Source organism: Leptodactylus fuscus, chromosome 1, assembly GCF_031893055.1.
Source record: "Leptodactylus fuscus isolate aLepFus1 chromosome 1, aLepFus1.hap2, whole genome shotgun sequence".
Taxonomy (NCBI): Eukaryota; Metazoa; Chordata; class Amphibia; order Anura; family Leptodactylidae; genus Leptodactylus; species Leptodactylus fuscus.
In genome coordinates this window covers 250,688,430-250,707,732 of record NC_134265.1, presented here as the reverse complement: position 1 = coordinate 250,707,732, position 19,303 = coordinate 250,688,430, and the positions used below count along the sequence as shown (strand labels likewise).

At 41.8% G+C, this 19,303-nt stretch overlaps 1 protein-coding gene across 1 annotated transcript in view; it reads left to right on the top strand.

Annotated features, from left to right (window-relative positions):
• Positions 1-19,303, top strand: part of STPG2 (sperm tail PG-rich repeat containing 2) — a 571,273-nt gene that overhangs the window by 144,575 nt on the left and 407,395 nt on the right. Inside the window, exon 10 of the mRNA XM_075285753.1 lies at positions 9,467-9,559. Within this exon, the coding sequence (XP_075141854.1) occupies positions 9,467-9,559 (93 nt within the window). The remainder of the gene's footprint in view (positions 1-9,466; positions 9,560-19,303) is intronic.

The following is a 19,303-nucleotide window of genomic DNA, read 5'->3' as shown; positions in this document are numbered from 1 at the left end:
AAGCATGCCTCCAATTATAAAACAATACTTCATGGGGCAACACGGTGGCTCAGTGGTTAGCACCGCAGCCTTGCAGCGCTGGAGTCCTGGGTTTGAATCCCACCAGGAACAACATCTGCAAGGAGTTTGTACAGTTAGGGCCAGAAATATTTGGACAGTGACACAAGTTTTGTTATTTTAGCTGTTTACTAAAACATGTTCAGAAATACAATTATATATATATATAATATGGGCTGAAAGTGCACACTCCCAGCTGCAATGTGAGAGTTTCCACATCCAAATCGGAGAAAGGGTTTAGGAATCATAGCTCTGTAATGCATAGCCTCCTCTTTTTCAAGGGACCAAAAGTAATTGGACAATGGACTCTAAGGGCTGCAATTAACTCTGAAGGTGTCTCCCTCGTAAACCTGTAATCAATGAAGTAGTTAAAAGGTCTGTGGTTGATTCCAGGTGTGTGGTTTTGCATTTGGAAGCTGTTGCTGTGACCAGACAACATGCGCTCAAAGGAACTCTCAATTGAGGTGAAGCAGAACATCCTGAGGCTGAAAAAAAAGAAAAAAATCCATCAGAGAGATAGCAGACATGCTTGGAGTAGCAAAATCAACAGTCGGGTACATTCTAAGAAAAAAGGAATTGACTGGTGAGCTTGGGAACTCAAAAAGGCCTGGGCGTCCACGGATGACAACAGTGGTGGATGATCGCCGCATACTTTCTTTGGTCAAGAAGAACCCGTTCACAAAATCAACTGAAGTCCAGAACACTCTCAGTGAAGTAGGTGTATTTGTCTCTAAGTCAACAGTAAAGAGAAGACTCCATTAAAGTAAATACAAAGGGTTCACATCTAGATGCAAACCATTCATCAATTCCAAAAATAGACAGGCCAGAGTTAAATTTGCTGAAAAACACCTCAAGAAGCCAGCTCAGTTCTGGAAAAGTATTCTATGGACAGATGAGACAAAGATCAACCTGTACCAGAATGATGGGAAGAAAAAAGTTTGGAGAAGAAAGGGAACGGCACATGATCCAAGGCACACCACATCCTCTGTAAAACATGGTGGAGGCAACGTGATGGCATGGGCATGCATGGCTTTCAATGGCACTGGGTCACTTGTGTTTATTGATGATATAACAGCAGACAAGAGTAGTCGGATGAATTCTGAAGTGTGCCGGGATATACTTTCAGCCCAGATTCAGCCAAATGCTGCCAAGTTGATCGGACGGCGCTTCTTAGTACAGATGGACAATGACCCCAAGCATACAGCCAAAGCTACCCAGGAGTTCATGAGTGCGAAAAAGTGGAACATTCTGCAATGGCCAAGTCAATCACCAGATCTTAACCCAATTGAGCATGCATTTCACTTGCTCAAATCCAGACTTAAGGCGGAAAGACCCACAAACAAGCAAGACCTGAAGGCTGCGGCTGTAAAGGCCTGGCAAAGCATTAAGAAGGAGGAAACCCAGCGTTTGGTGATGTCCATGGGTTCCAGACTTAAGGCAGTGATTGCCTCCAAAGGATTCGCAACAAAATATTGAAAAAAAAAAATATTTTGTTTGGGTTATGTTTATTTGTCCAATTACTTTTGAGCTCCTAAAATGTGGAGTGTTTGTAAAGAAATGTGTACAATTCCTACATTTTCTATCAGATATTTTTGTTCAACCCTTCAAATTAAACGTTACAATCTGCACTTGAATTCTGTTGTAGAGGTTTCATTTCAAAACCAATGTGGTGGCATGCAGAGCCCAACTCGGGAAATTGTGTCACTGTCCAAATATTTCTGGCCCTAACTGTATGTTCTCCCCGTGTTTGCGTGGATTTCTTCCCATTCTACAAAGACATACTGATAGGAAAATAAATGTACATTGTGAGCCCTAAAACAATACTTCATAAATTAATAGTACATTTGAATATAAGACACATTGTAACATATCTTTACTAAAGTTATATAATTCCAACTCCACCTATTAGGCTGCTCTCCTGCTCCTTATCACTCATACTGTTTATTTATATGGAATATGTCTCTGTATTCACCTCACAAATAGAAGTCTATGGAGAGGGGAGGGGGATTTATTACCTCATTCTGTGCAGAGTCATATCTTAAAACATAGCATTGTTAAAATAGCTGTCAGGATACGGAGTCGCCGCGGTCTCCTTGCTGCGCGGCGTCTCCCTGGGAGACGTGTTAGGAGTTCTATTGGGTGTGCTTAGGTCATTAAGGGTTAATCTTTTCCTTGCTTTCAGTCTCCATGTCATTAGCCATCAGGTGTGTTTCTCTGCTGCTATTTAAACTCCACCCAGGCATGGATCCTTGCCAGCCATTCACTTTGTGTTTCCTGGTCCCCCTGCTCAGTCTGATTCCCTGTCTGTTTGTATTCCATATGTTTCTTGTTTTTTTGACCCGGCTTGTATTTTTCACTATCCCTTGTCTTTTGATTTGGTACCTTTTATTATATCTCCTGGCTTGACCTCTTGCTCGTCTGACCTCGCCTTCTCTTCTGTGTCTTGCTGGGACTTGTGGTCCTCCCTGGTTCCATGCTGTTTAGTCTTTTGTTTTGCATTGCAGTTACACTGTGCTTTCTGTTTAGGTGTGACCCCGTGACTCCAGTCCCTAGGACTTTCAGGGCCTCCTCTCCCCTTATCCTAGCCGCCGGATAGAAGGTTAGGAGCCGTGGTAGGCACACTTCAATTAGGAAGTGCATTGGTCTGCCTCATCTCAGATATTACAGCATAGTTATAGCTGCAGGGCCTGCGACCCCTTTTGTCATTAGTTGAACAGTGTTGCTTTCCCAGCTGTGTCACTTTGCACTGCCTGACCCTGACTCCAATCCTTACAATAGCTCACTGACACACAGTGTAGCACACTTTGTAAGCTGTGGTTATTTGTGTGTCTTTTCCATTGGCCCCCTCCTTGCCCTCAGCTCTCCATAGACATCTATGAAAAAATAACACAGTCTGATGTAGTAGGAAACATATTTCTTAATAAAGATAAAGATGAAAAGCTGTCTTATAACTGGAGGTACACTTTAACATTTATCAATCCATCTGTTTTCTGCTTTATAGTCTGCATTCTAGAGGAAGGTATCCATATAGGCCATTTTACCACTGACTTACTGGATAAATCCTAAAGCTATATATACAGTACAGTAGATTATCTAGCTCTCATCTAAAACATCAACCCTTGTTTAGATTGAATAACTGTATAGGTAGTTTGATTCAGGGGATAAACAATCTATGAAATGTGCAGCTTCACATGGTTCTGGCAGGCAACTGGCCCATTGCTACCTCAACTAGTTATGTTACTAATACACTAATAATTTCCTCACAATTAGCTCAAAATTACTTCTGCTCTGTGACTTACATCCAATACATGAACAGTTGAAAACTAAATGGCCTACACATGCCAGACCCTCTGGGACCACTTATCTTGCTAGTAAGCAATACAATTGACTAGGAAAAAAAATCATCCTGTCCAGTTCTTGTTTATAAAGATACAGTGTCTAGCCAAAATATTCTAATGCCAAGGCTGTTAGAAGTGGATACATGTTAGAGAGTTGAAAATCAATTTGCACCCGCTTACAAAAGTAGCAAATCTATGTATACCCATTTCTGATATTGTCATGGGATATGGGGATATGGATATGGTTGACCCTACTGCAGCAGAAAAGCCATACTGTGCTCTAGACACATGTTCCATTTAGCTTTATCATGATCTGATGATTTCGTATTTTAATGAATTTGAAAAGGTTGCGACCTGTCAACTTCATATTTTTTATGTGCAACCCATTTACCTGACTGGGTGTGAGAACTCTGGATTATACACTGGGTCTTCCACAAGAGGGTGTAAAATGCTTTCCCCGTTGACCTATAAAAAGGCTCTCAGAGACTTCTTTTGGGTATTGTACCTCTTGGTGACTGAGGTACTTCTCTAGTGGTTGCTGATAGACATGTCTGTACAATGCATTTTAAGACATTTTACCCTGTGGAGAAAAGAGGAAAATCTTATTACATGGATCATAAAAACACAGACAAACAGCTGATGATTTGCTCATTGGGTAAATGGTTCAGCATCAAGAACACCATATCATTGTAATTTTGAAATGAAGCCTGTCTGTGTTTGATATGAAGTTGTCTGTGTACCTAGTCATATAGAAAATCAAAATTTGTGGGTCATCTCTGGTGCTGATGAATGTAGATGCATTGACCAAAGTACTGTAGTTAAATCCTTTATTGGTTATTATTACGTGTTATGTCATCTGGTTCAGTGCCATCTCTACTACGTATGTGTCGCAGGCACTTCCAGACTTCACAAGCACTTGCAGATAGGAAGCTGTTCCAGACAGGAAGACATGTAAGTATTGACGGAGTTAGGGAGGGGAGAGTACTGGTGACGTTCCATTTCGGAAGCGGTAAAACGGAATATCACCGGATTATCAGAAAGTGTCCCTGGAACAGTCACATGACTGCTCTAGGAATATGGGTAATTATAGATTTTTTAAAAAAATAGAAGTAAATTGAAGTTAGGAAGCGGAAGGTGGTTTAGTTTAGGAGTTAATTCCTATTTTATCCCGGACAACCCTTTTAGGGTCCATTCACATGGAGGAAAATGGTGAGGAATTTGGTGTGGAATTTCAGCGCTGAAAAAAAAGCCTCCCATTGACTTTAATGGGTTGCTTTTTCTGCTAGCAAAGGTACATGAAAAATATTACCATTTGCAAATAAAAGTATTGACATTGTAAAGACTTTGTGCTTTCTGTGTTCTGTGTGGTAGCATGGTTTCTATATGGTACGAACCAGCAACTGTGTTCTCTCTGACATATAATTACACACATACAGTGTTGGCCAAAAGTATTGGCACCCCTGCAATTCTGTCAGATAATACTCATTTTCTTCCAGAAAATGATTGCAATCACAAATTCTTTGGTATTATTATTTTCATTTAATTTGTCTTCAATGGAAAACCACAAAAAGAATTATGAAAAAGCCAAATTGGATATAATTCCACAGCAAACATAAAAAAGGAAGGAGACAAAAGTATTGGCACTGTTTCAAAATCATGTGATGCTTCTATAATTTGTGTAATTAACAGCACCTGTTACTTACCTGAGGCACCTAACAGGTGGTGGCAATAACCAAATCACACTTGTAGCCAGTTGAAATGGATTAAAGTTGACTCAACCTCTGTCCTGTGTCCTTGTGTGTACCACATTGAGCATGGAGAAAAGAAAGAAGACCAAAGAACTGTCTGAGGACTTGAGAAGCAAAATTATGAGGAAGAATGAGCAATCTCAAGGCTACAAGTCCATCTCCAAAGACCTGAATGTTTTTGTGTCTACTGTGTGCAGTGTCATCAAGAAGATTAAAGCCCATGGCACTGTGGCTAACCTCCCTAGATGTGGATGGAAAAGAAAAATTGCCGAGAGATTTCAACGCAAGATTGTGCGGATGGTGGATAAAGAACCTCGACTAACATCCAAACAAGTTCAAGCTGCCCTGCAGTCCGAGGGTACAACAGTGTATTATCCATCAGTGTCTGAATGAAAAGGGACTGTATGGTAGGATACCCAGGAAGACCCCACTTCTTACCCAGAGACATAAAAACGCCAGGCTGGAGTTTGCCAAAACTTACCTGAGAAAGCCAAAAACGTTTTGGAAGATGTTCTCTGGTCAGATGAGACAAAAGTAGAGCTTTTTGGAAAAGGCATCAACATAGAGTTTACAGGACCTGGAGCAGTTTGCCAAAGAAGAATGGTCTAAAATTCCAGCAGAGCATTGTAAGAAACTCATTGATGGTTACCGGAAGCGGTTGTTCGCAGTTATTTTGTCTAAAAGTTGTGCTAGCAAGTATTAGGCTGAGGGTGCCAATACTTTTGTCCGGTCCATTTTTGGAGTTTTGTGTAAAATGATCAATGATTTGACTTTTTTTCATTCTCTTTTGTGTTTTTTCATTGCAAGCAAAATAAATGAAGATATTAATACCAAAGAATTTGTGATTGCTATCATTTTCTGGAAGAAAACGAGTATTATCTTACAGAATTGCAGGGGTGCCAAAACTTTTTGCCAACACTGTATTGCCAACACTGTATGTCTTCCGTATGGTAAAGAGATTGACAACGTCTTTCCTTATGCCCTACTGGGCCCAGCTTGTCCATGTATTACATGCAAGTGGCTGGTTTGTACTGTAGTTTTCACTATACTGCATGGTGATTGGTGTTTTCCACAAGCAATTGCAGCTACTTGTCAGGGGCATCTGAAGCTGGGCCATCTGGTGGACCTTCAGATTAATTAAAATGTCAAAATAACTTCTTTTAGGCTAAGACCCCAAATTGCAGAAATGCAGCAATTTTTGTTGCAAATTTTGCTGAAGATTTTTGAGCCAAAGCCAGGAGTGGAATTAAAGAGGACCTTTGATGTCCTTGGGCACATGGGATGTAATACACCGCTAGAAAGGCGATAGCCAAATTCAGCGCACTTTCTCATTATGTGCCCCTGTTGAAGAACTATCGGTGCCATTACCATAGCTCTTCAGTGTCAGAAGGGTGTTTCTGATGGTCTATCAGGAACGCCCCTCCTAACAGTACTGTGTGTAGCCCTGTACTGTGAGGTGGCGTTCCTTACTGCCCCGCCATGATGCTGAGCAGTGAGGAACGCCCCCAGTACTGGTTTGTGGACAAATATTGTAAGGAGGGGAAGGGGGCGTTCCTCACCACTCAGTGTCATGGCTGGGTGATAAGGAACGCCCCCTCATAGTACAGATCTACACACAGTACTGTCAAGAGGGGCGTTCCTCAAATACTGTAAAAAATACCCTTCTGAGACTAAAGAGCTACGGTAATTACACCAATAGCTCTTCAGCAGGGGAATATAACAGGAAAGCTGAATAAAGCGCACTGTCGGATTTCCAGCGGTGTATTACACCGCATGTGCCCAAGGACATGACAGGTCCTCTGTAACAGATGGGAAAAGTCTAAGAACTTCCTTTATGTTTTCCTTTCCTTTTGTAGCCACTCCTGACTTTAGCTAAAAAAGAATACAACTGCAGACATGTGAGATCCAAAAATGATTCTGAGGCCAGCTCCGATAAAAGATTCAGCTGTTTTAACTCACATTAGTTTACTTCGCATTATTAAGATGGGCCTCACCCAACTCTTTATTACGATTGCACATTTCCTTTGCTTTGGCCCTTTTTTCCATACTTGTAAACCTGAAGTAAATGTGACTTGTTCTGCTTTTTTTCTTATATAGAAATAGAATTTAAGCTTCGTTTCTGTTGCAGATTCTAAAAATGCATCAGAATATGTTTGGAAAAATCTAAAATCCCCTTCCCATTGTCAGCAGACGCATCCTACTCTACCTAATCTCTCAGCACTGGAAACAACACAAAAACCACAGGGGATGGCAATGCAATGGTTGGCCTCAGTACATGGGAATAATAAGTATGCTGACCCTCGGCGGAAACCTGAGCCTCAGTCTTGGATTTCTGCTGTTAGTCCCACAGCAAGCATATAGATTTTTCCAATTTGTATTACTGCCATATGACCATAACTTTATCAGACTGAAAAACCTTTCAAGCAAGGTCACCTTTAGGCACACTCTTTTTCTAATGGAAAATCTAGGCATGTTACGTCCTAGGCAAAAGTAAGGAAACAAGGAGCACATTATTTTTTCCTACCCGTTAAGTCATCTGGCCATGTAGTATGTACTGGGTTATAAATTACAATGTCTAATATCTGCCCATGATAGTGTCTTCTAGCAGGACACTGTTATGAGAAGTACCATTGCTGAGCAGACCTTTCATTGCACATTCAAGAAGAGCATATTTTCATTCTGTTTTCTATTTCTGAGAATAAAACATGGGCATAAATGATTCCACGGACCAGTTTCATTCTCTGCATATTTGCATTGAATAAAATAAAAGGAAACTTTTATTCAGGCGGTTCTGGCAAGGTGAGATAAGATAGTGGCTGTAGAAGCAACATAATAGCAACACAAGCTTGTTTCTCATTGTCCGTAACTTTTGAACAATGCAGGAAACAGCTAAAACGTATAAATGACTTGGTGGCCCAAGGCCTGATTCTTCTCTCCCAGAATTTTTGGTTCCTAAATTCATTGGGCATGAGGGACATGCTCTTGCATCAGTTTCAGTTTCTACTTCTCAAGAAGGCCCTGAATTGGGCTTAGAAGGTATATAATATGATCTCAAGCTCTATAGTTTGGCTCCAAGCCACTTCTACTATTCAAAGCATAGAGCATTGGATGACTAAATCCAAAAACATGGTTGTTCTGCTGTACTTCAAATGTCAGGTAAGAGTAGAGTCTTTCATAGACCATTGTGGATGAAGGTTCTCCAGAGCCCGGATGATTAGATATCCAGAGTTTAGTGAGGGTCCCAGAAATCTTGTTTCTCTACTTCCTTTGCTGATGCTCTAAGCCACACGTATAGCTAGGTTATCCATTCTGTTTAGTTAGTTGCTCAGACGAGCAGGTATTTATTTTGTTTTGCCTGAAGTCAAGGTTTATTTATTTTCCTGTTTTTTTTTTCTAAATAAACCAGTTTGCTGCACATTTTGTCTCCCTGTCTTCACTGTTTGGGCCCGCACCACTGCTTCTACCAAGCTAACTTCCCCACAGTGGCCACCCATAGACACAAATAGGATTATTATAATATCACTTATGTTGTATTTAGAAGAGCTGCTTGTAATATACATAAGTGGAACAGAGGAAAAATCGGTAAATTTGGAATTGCAATAATTATACTGTCCCAGTGAATCAAGGTAAAACATAATCTTCACTGTGCAGTTAAAAAAAAAAAAAGAAATGAAAAAACCGTGGTGAAATTGTGATTTTTTTTCCTCATTTTACAACTATATAAGAAACATTAAATCTTTGCACCTTGCCTTTTTGTGAATGGGAGAATTAAAAAAGTTAAGGGTTTAAAGTTTTTGCTCCATTCACTTTAATAGGATTGCTGGACGGTATTCTTCGGCTACAGTATCTTTGAAATGAATAGATTGCACATCAGATGATTGACATGAAGAAATATGTAGATTTCATGGGAAAACCTCTTCAAGTAAAATGCTGTTTCTAGATTGCATGAAAAATATTTTGCATCAAGCCTTTTTTCATTGGTTGTATTCATTATAAATGTGTCTAGTAAATGACCTGGAACAGCATAGTGTGTACACATCGCAGGAAGCCGTGCTCTATTTTCTGTTTATGCTTCTTTCAATATAATAGAAAATGTACATGTTTTTATAAGGAATTACAACACAAATAATGTTATGTTGCCCTGTTATTTCTGTGGCTTTTCCTCGCTTCTTGACCACAGGGCAGTATGAGGACAGTACTGAGCTCCTGAGATGTAACTACAGGTGGTGTCTTTGTATGTTGATTAGAAACATTGTAGTAATTTTACTTTTTTATCAGCACATCCTTTTAATCCTTTTTTCTGCCCTTGTATGAATTTTGTAGGTTAAGGACAGACTTGAAGAACCATACAAGCAGCAAAAGTCCTATGTGTTTTCATCAGGAACAGAAAGACTGAGTATCCCAATAACTGCAAAGGTAGAGTGTGTCTGTTGGGGACATTTAATCACATTGTTTGCATTTCCTTGCCAATTTAACAATGAGGATTGTGTACATAATAGCCATCAGTCTACCCTACTAGCTTACTGGTACTATAAGTAAATGAAAGTGACCCTTTAGGGTATGTTCACACTGAGTTTTTTTGGCAGCGCCTCCACAACCACTTTTCCAGGCACCAACCCACATTGTCCTCACCTATATAAAGTCTCCATCCTACTACCAATTATGTTATATATAATATACTCCCCCAGAATCAGCTGTTTTAAGGGAACTGTGGTGATCTGATCCCTTCTCTGTTTATATTGTATCATTCACTTCATAGCGGCCATGTGATGTAACTACAGTCTTATCGTAATACAATTCAATAGGACAAGGCTGTAATTAAATTGCACAATGACTATAAAACAGACCACATGCAAAGTTATCAGGTGCCATGGCCCCTTCAAACAGGTGATCAGTGGGGGTCCACTGATCTCTTATTGATGATCTATCCTCAGGATAAATAATCAATAAGATTAGGCTGTAAAACCCCTTTAATAAAGCCCAAGTGCCACCTCAATTAAATTAATTGTCCCCTTAGATTATACTCCAGATGCTCTCTCCAATAAATTCTGTGCTCCTAATGACCTCTAAGGACTAGTTCACACGGGGAGCAAGGAGGCCGATTTTGACAGCGGATTTCGCCTCAAAATCCTTCTCCATACAATGGCGGTCTATGGAGAACACTAGCATTCTTTTTTCTGCTAGCGGCATGTCACTGCTAGCGGAAAAAAGAAGCGAGCTCTCTTTCTTCAGGCGGATTCCTGGCGGCAGCAACCTCCGAAGTCGGCCCGTTCATTTGAGCCGACTCCGGAGAGGGAAGTCATGACCGCGACAGTCGTGGCAGGCGGGTTTTTGCCCGAGAGTGACGCGGCTCCCCATGTCACTTTTGGTGCAAAAATACGCCCCCCCCCCCCCCGTGTTAACAAGCCCTTACACAAATGTTCCTCCATTATATTAATAGTGAACCCTTATATAAATGATGCCACTTATTCAAATAACCCCCCCTAATATTCATAATGCCCTTGGCCCTTTATATAAATGATGCGTGCCTTATGTTCTTCGTGCAGGATGCATTTTTATTGTGTCCTATGTGTTTATGGCAGCCCCGTGGTGGTCCCCACAGTGTCACTGGGGCCGCAGACACCCTACCTAACTATGACTCTGGTCATCAGTATCTGATCATTTTAGGTCTGACAGCAGCTGATCTGGCTGCTTTGTACTCTGGAAACTACTGTAAAGAACATAGCCAGAAGCAGATCTATTCCTATATAAGTAATTGGACCAAAGTCGGAGGCCCCATTCATTGTGGTGGAGCCAGAGTGTTGCATCTCAGTCCTGGTGTCAGAGCTCTCATAGATCAGATACTGGTGACTAGAGATGAGCGAACAGTGTTCTATCGAACACATGTTCGATCGGATATCAGGGTGTTCGCCATGTTCGAATCGAATCGAACACCACGTGGTAAAGTGCGCCAAAATTCGATTCCCCTCCCACCTTCCCTGGCGCCTTTTTTGCACCAATAACAGCGCAGGGGAGGTGGGACAGGAACTACGACACTGGGGGCATTGAAAAAAATTGGAAAAAGTCATTGGCTGCCGAAATCAGGTGACCTCCATTTTAGACGAATAGTGGATTTCAAATCCGGGTCATATGAGAATGTGAACTTTGTGACTATGAGACAGGGATAGCTGTACAGGCAGGGATAGCTAGGGATAACCTTTATTTAGGGGGGAATGTTATTAAAAATAACTTTTTGGGGCTCTATCGGGTGTGTAATTGTGATTTTTGTGAGATAAACTTTTTCCCATAGGGATGCATTGGCCAGCGCTGATTGGCCGAATTCCGTACTCTGGCCAATCAGTGCTGGCCAATGCATTCTATTAGCTTGATGAAGCAGAGTGTGCACAAGGGTTCAAGCGCACCCTCGGCTCTGATGTAGCAGAGCCGAGGCTGCACAAGGGTTCAAGCGCACCCTCGGCTCTGATGTAGGAGAGCCGAGGGTGCACTTGAACCCTTGTGCACCCTCAGCTCTGCTACATCAGAGCCGAGGGTGCGCTTGAACCCTTGTGCACACTCTGCTTCATCAAGCTAATAGAATGCATTGGCCAGCGCTGATTGGCCAATGTATTCTATTAGCCTGATGAAGTAGAGCTGAATGTGTGTGCTAAGCACACACATTCAGCTCTACTTCATCGGGCTAATAGAATGCATTGGCCAGCGCTGATTGGCCAGAGTACGGAACTCGACCAATCAGCGCTGGCTCTGCTGGAGGAGGCGGAGTCTAAGATCGCTCCACACCAATCTCCATTCAGGTCCGACCTTAGACTCCGCCTCCTCCGGCAGAGCCAGCGCTGATTGGCCGAAGGCTGGCCAATGCATTCCTATGCGAATGCAGAGACTTAGCAGTGCTGAGTCAGTTTTGCTCAACTACACATCTGATGCACACTCGGCACTGCTACATCAGATGTAGCAATCTGATGTAGCAGAGCCGAGGGTGCACTAGAACCCCTGTGCAAACTCAGTTCACGCTAATAGAATGCATTGGCCAGCGCTGATTGGCCAATGCATTCTATTAGCCCGATGAAGTAGAGCTGAATGTGTGTGCTAAGCACACACATTCAGCACTGCTTCATCACGCCAATACAATGCATTAGCCAGTGCTGATTGGCCAGAGTACGGAATTCGGCCAATCAGCGCTGGCTCTGCTGGAGGAGGCGGAGTCTAAGGTCGGACCTGAATGGAGACTGGTGTGGAGCGATCTTAGACTCCGCCTCCTCCAGCAGAGCCAGCGCTGATTGGTCGAGTTCCGTACTCTGGCCAATCAGCGCTGGCCAATGCATTCTATTAGCCCGATGAAGTAGAGCTGAATGTGTGTGCTTAGCACACACATTCAGCTCTACTTCATCAGGCTAATAGAATACATTGGCCAATCAGCGCTGGCCAATGCATTCTATTAGCTTGATGAAGCAGAGTGTGCACAAGGGTTCAAGCGCACCCTCGGCTCTGATGTAGCAGAGCCGAGGCTGCACAAGGGTTCAAGTGCACCCTCGGCTCTCCTACATCAGAGCCGAGGGTGCGCTTGAACCCTTGTGCAGCCTCGGCTCTGCTACATCAGAGCCGAGGGTGCGCTTGAACCCTTGTGCACACTCTGCTTCATCAAGCTAATAGAATGCATTGGCCAGCACTGATTGGCCAGAGTACGGAATTCGGCCAATCAGCGCTGGCCAATGCATTCTATTAGCCCGATGAAGTAGAGCTGAATGTGTGTGCTAAGCACACACATTCAGCACTGCTTCATCACGCCAATACAATGCATTAGCCAGTGCTGATTGGCCAGAGTACGGAATTCGGCCAATCAGCGCTGGCTCTGCTGGAGGAGGCGGAGTCTAAGATCGCTCCACACCAGTCTCCATTCAGGTCCGACCTTAGACTCCGCCTCCTCCAGCAGAGCCAGCGCTGATTGGCCGAATTCCGTACTCTGGCCAATCAGCACTGGCTAATGCATTGTATTGGCTTGATGAAGCAGTGCTGAATGTGTGTGCTTAGCACACACATTCAGCTCTACTTCATCGGGCTAATAGAATGCATTGGCCAATCAGCGCTGGCCAATGCATTCTATTAGCGTGAACTGAGTTTGCACAGGGGTTCTAGTGCACCCTCGGCTCTGCTACATCAGATTGCTACATCTGATGTAGCAGTGCCGAGTGTGCATCAGATGTGTAGTTGAGCAAAACTGACTCAGCACTGCTAAGTCTGCATTCGCATAGGAATGCATTGGCCAGCCTTCGGCCAATCAGCGCTGGCTCTGCCGGAGGAGGCGGAGTCTAAGGTCGGACCTGAATGGAGACTGGTGTGGAGCTATCTTAGACTCCGCCTCCTCCAGCAGAGCCAGCGCTGATTGGTCGAGTTCCGTACTCTGGCCAATCAGCACTGGCCAATGCATTTCTATGGGGAAAAGTTAGCTTGCGAAAATCGCAAACTGACAGGGATTTCCATGAAATAAAGTGACTTTTATGCCCCCAGACATGCTTCCCCTGCTGTCCCAGTGTCATTCCAGGGTGTTGGTATCATTTCCTGGGGTGTCATAGTGGACTTGGTGACCCTCCAGACACGAATTTGGGTTTCCCCCTTAACGAGTTTATGTTCCCCATAGACTATAATGGGGTTCGAAACCCATTCGAACACTCGAACAGTGAGCGGCTGTTCGAATCGAATTTCGAACCTCGAACATTTTAGTGTTCGCTCATCTCTACTGGTGACCCATCCTGTTGAAAAATGACCAGGGGCTGGAAAAAGCCTTTAACCTCTAATATGTAGTGATGGACAGTAATGAAAGAGATGTTAGCACTGCAGATAGCACCAGTTATAATGAGATATGCTGTATCAACCTTGTTTTGATTGATAGATAGATAGATGATAGATAAATCGATAGATAATAGATAGAAAAATAAATAAATAAATAAATAAATAGAAGATAGATAGATAGATAGATAGATATGAGAGATAGATAGATAATAGATAGATAGATAGATAGATAGATAGATAGATAGATAGATAGATAGATAGAAGATGGATGGATGGATGGATGGATAGATAGAGATAAATAATAGATTATTATAAGTAGCAGATACTTTCGCCTTGTTTTTTCAAATACCACTTTCCTAAAAACTGAAACAGCTTAGGACTGGAATGGGTATGTTCCCCTTTGGAGAAAGTCAGTAATAATACTAAATCAAAGTGTGGCACAACTAAGGAAGCTTTACAGTAAGAAGACACTACAAAACAACTCTTTATTTCCTGGAGCCACGGGAGATGGAGTAAAAAATGACACTGGAGTTACAGATTGTCTGGATTCATGTCCATACATTAAATACACTCATAACTGCCAATATTAAGGTCAGCTACGGTCATTTGGGATGTGTGAATGGTTTACAAATGGTTATTGGATTTACAAAATGTAACTGTTATAAAGCTGAACACCAAACACATTTTCATGTATGACAGAGCCTTTAATATACTTTATCTGATATTTCGTTTTCTATAAAGTGAAAAGAACAGTATGGTGTCTCATGGCAGTCTGTGTGAGCCTTAATTTCTTAGAAATCACATAGTGTATGTACTGTAACCACTTGCTGCTAGAAATTAGATGTTTCAGTTTTATTGTCTTCAACTCAAATCTCTTCTATTATAAATCATCCTCATTGTGGGTAACTGAATGCATCTATATACTCACAGAGTTTAAAGCTTATTGTAACATCTCTGCCTGTTCGGGCCTCTGCGCCACCCTCTGCTCGCATGCTGCGGCGCAGGAGGCGGGTGCAGTTTGATAATCTGCTTAAAGTTTATAGTTGCACTGTGTGAACACGGCTCTAGTCCTTAATTGGATTTGCACCACACCCGTCTTCTGCCAAGGTTGCCTCTGTTCATTAAGTGTTTGATTTTGTCTTGCCTGTGATTGACAGCTTTCCTTCCTATCAGGTTCAGGGCGGGTTCTTCCTCCCCTATTTAGTCTTGGCTCACAGTCACACTGGTGCCGGTTATTGCCTCTAGCTTTCTGGTGTTCTTGCTGTTATATTACTTGTATTCTAATCCTTGACCTCTGGCTTCCCTACTGACAATTCTTTTGGACTCCGATTTTGCACTGCATCGCTCTCCTGTTACCGAACCCTGGCTAGCTGACCTCCCTTTGTTGTTGTTTGTCTTGTCTGCGTTTTGTGTTTCACGTATTCAGGGAGGGACTGTCTTCGTGGTTGTCGCCTATTACCTAGGATAGGGTCTGGCAATAGGAAGGGAAAGAGGGGGGCTTCAGCTTAGGGCTCACTGTCTCTTGTGCCCTAGGGTTTAAACAGTTACTGGGAATTGCTGTCCTAGCAATTCCCTTACACTTATACTGTACGATATCTAGTTTTTACATTAAAATCACCTAGAAATTAGTTCCCATACAGATACATCAAAGATAAAGGGAACAGGAAAAATGGGGGGTTTACTGTTCCTTAAAGGGGATAACCAGGAATTTTTGGATTAAGGACTTGCATATAGTTTAATTTTTTAACCTCAATTCCTTCTTATTGATGTTATATTATGGCGCATGAGTGTTGGTTGACTGCCATATAACAGCGATGCCTCTGGTCTGTGCCAGTCACTACACTGGCTGCCTATTCATTATAGAATAAAATATAAAGTTATCACACTCATCCACAAGGCCCTCCATAATGCCGCACCTCCATACATTTCCTCCCTCATCTCTGTTTACCGCCCAACCCGTGCTCTCCGCTCACTCAATGACCTAACACTTACATCCTCTATTATCAGAACCTCCCACGCTCGTATACAAGACTTCTCCCGAGCTGCACCACTTCTCTGGAATGCTCTACCCCGGACAATCAGATTAACTCCCAATTTCTACAGTTTCAAGCGCAAACTAAAGACGCATCTTTTCAGACAGGCCTATCACAATGTCTAACGTAAACCCTTAACCCTCCTCTGTCTCTGCTCCCACATTACCCCACATGATATGATGTCATCTCAGGATAACTTTATCTGTCCAAGCTCCATCCACATGTTACAGGACACGACTGTCGACTGCTCATAAAGTCTTATGTTTATGCAATGACAGTCACCTCTATTACAAAAGTGTCTGACCTCTGCATAAGCAATGCCGCCCCTGCTACCTCTTGTCACCCCCTCTACCTTATAGATTGTAAGCTCTTGCGAGCAGGGTCCTCAGTCCCATTGTGTGAAATGATTTTCTTTGTAATGTATCTTTCTGTCTGCATTTGAACCCTACAAATTGTACAGCGCTGCGGAATATGTTGGCGCTATATAAATACAATCTTTTATTATTATTATTATTATTATTATTATTATTATTAACTCAGCGTTCTTCAACTGACTACGACTTTTCTTTGTTCCCCTCCAAAAATAAATTGTGTATATCCTCCCATCATAGGATTTCTGTAAACAGAACAAATGAATCTTCTAGATAAGTTTAAGCAAAGAGAAACTTTTTTGCTATTCATGAATGTAAGTAAATGGACTAAAATGTACATCCAAGCAAATACATTACTGTGAAAAAGTCATAAAATAAATATTGCAGAAATTATCTCTGGCACAGCCATATGCAACAGTTGATAACAATTCTTTGAACTGGCCTGAAGCTAAACATAGCTTTACAAGTTAATCCTATTTAGACTTTTTCAGAAGAATCGAAAATGACATTTTAGTTCTACTTCTATAAACTCATTTTAATTGTTCTACTTTTCCCGAAGGAACAATTATTCATCTTAAAAAATGCTAGGCCTTGCAGATTGCTTTGTTTGGCATGTTGTGTAATTCTTTCAACACATTTTATTATAAATAAATGAAAGGTAATATACAGCTCTGCAAGCTATGTAATAATATGCTTTTGACATCTTTAGTTTCAGATGGAAATTCTAGAGGTGAAGAGAATGTATTGTTCTTTTTCTAAGAGAAGTATTCAGCTTTTTTCCCAATATTTGTCCTAAAACATTGATTTCCATTTGTGGCCCTCTACACACTATAATGCTCTGTTATGCCCACCCTTCAAAGTATTAGGGCCCCTTCACACGGCGTAAGCGCTCGGCTCATTCCGAGCCGTACACGCAAGCGCTTGTAAACACTTCCCATTCACTTCAATGTAAGCGCGTGTAAAGCCGGGTTTACGAGCGCTCCCATTGAAGTGAATGGGAATGTTTAGAAGCGCTCGCGTGTACGGCTCGGAATGAGCCGAGCGCTTACGCCGTGTGAAGGGGCCCTTAATGGCTCCTAATGGCTCCATTTGTGAAATATTAGGTGGCTATTTAACCAGTAAATAACTGGATGCCATGTAAATTTCTGCATCTCATGACAGTTTATTTATTTTGCTTGTTTATGTAGTGCCAACATATTCGGCTGCACTTTACAGATATTGCCATCAAGTAGTTCATGAAGTTCTTTTCTCTCCTCATGTTCCATGCGGACACTGTGAAAACACGAGTCTATGGGGTCCTTTTGGTTTCTTAGCTAACCGCTTGTCAATGCGCACGGTATTCCATTTGGGGGGTCCCCAAGCAGACTACCAAACACAGATGTGAATCAGGCCTTAGACATTATTGATAACTATGGACATTATGTTAAACTATATATAAATACATAATTAACGCAAAATACTAAAGTAAAATACAAATAAAAAGCAAAAACACACTAACTATGACAAAAGAAACCATTGCCATAGCTACCTGTTCATCCAAGGCTATCCATATTGTATGTCAATGATGAAAGAAATGTAGGAAACCCATTTTAGTACTTTAGTTTGAATTAGCAAATGTAAAAAATATGAAAGATTTTTGTACATTTTACTCCTAAATAAACCTAAAAACAAAACATATAAAATGAAAAACAGCTGTTGGAGGTGTGCAATACCGCTCAACTACAGAGTGCAAAGCCCCAAAAGCACGTGTCACCACACTGCTCAAACACAAATACTCGTCTTCAAAGAGAGCTAGACACTTGGCATCGACTTTTCCTGCTATATCATCAATTTTTTTTTGATTATTAATGAAGTAGCCTGATTTTTGTCATTCATGGTGCTGCCAATTTCTTAGAAGTTAAAATTAATTAAAAAATAGTCTCATGTTTCATACAAAAATACCGCAAACATTTTTGTAGCCATTTTTGTAATTTGAGTAAATTAGGGTCTTGTATTATGTTCCTGGTCATTTAGGACCAAAATACTATGATCTTTAAGGGTTAAAAAGGATTTTCAGGGCTTTCATGATTGATGGTCTATTCTTAGGCCTCGTTCACATCTGCGTTGGTAATTCGTTCAGAAAGTCCACATGGGGACCCCCTAAATGGACTACTGAATGCATTGGCAATCAGTTTGCAGTGAAAGCACAGGGACCCCATAGATTATAATGGGGTCTGTGTACTTTCCGCACGGTCTCCGCACGAGTCATGCGGACAGGAAAGTAGATTGTGAAGTACTTTTCTGTCCACATGTTCCGTGTGAAGACCATGCAGAAAGCACATGGACCCCATTATAGTCTATGGAGTCTGTGTGCTTTCACTGCAAACTGCTTGCCAATGCGTTCGGTAGTCTGTTCAGGGGGATCCCCATGCAGACTCCCCTGAACGGATTACCAACACAGTTGTGAACAAGGCCTTAGGGTGAGTTATCAATTGAAGATCAGGGGATGTTCATCATCCTGGGTCTCCCCTCAGTTATTGAGCTGTTTGAAGCAATAGCTAAACTCCTTTAGCGCTGCTTCTACTTTACGCTCCCTGTGACATTATGTTCATTTGTCACATGGCCTGTGAGCAGTTCATCACCTTTGAAGTGAATGGGGTTGAGCTGCAAAACCAGGCACAACCTCTATACAATGTACAATGCTGTGTTTGTTTTTTTGTAAGGAGTTCTCACCTGAATGCTCACCTGACATCTTGGGTGTCAGACCCCTGCTGATCTTAGTTTGATGATCTATTCTATGGGTAGGTCATCAATTTGAAAGCCTGGAAAGGTTCTTAAGTTTCAGCGAATAGACACAATTTAGTGATAAGCTGCAAAAAATTTACAAAATGAGCATGAAATAAGACATTTAAGGTCAGACACACAGTCAGGGTTTTTGATGTAATTACCAAAGCCATAACCAAGAGTGGATAAAAAAAATAGATTTTTTTTTT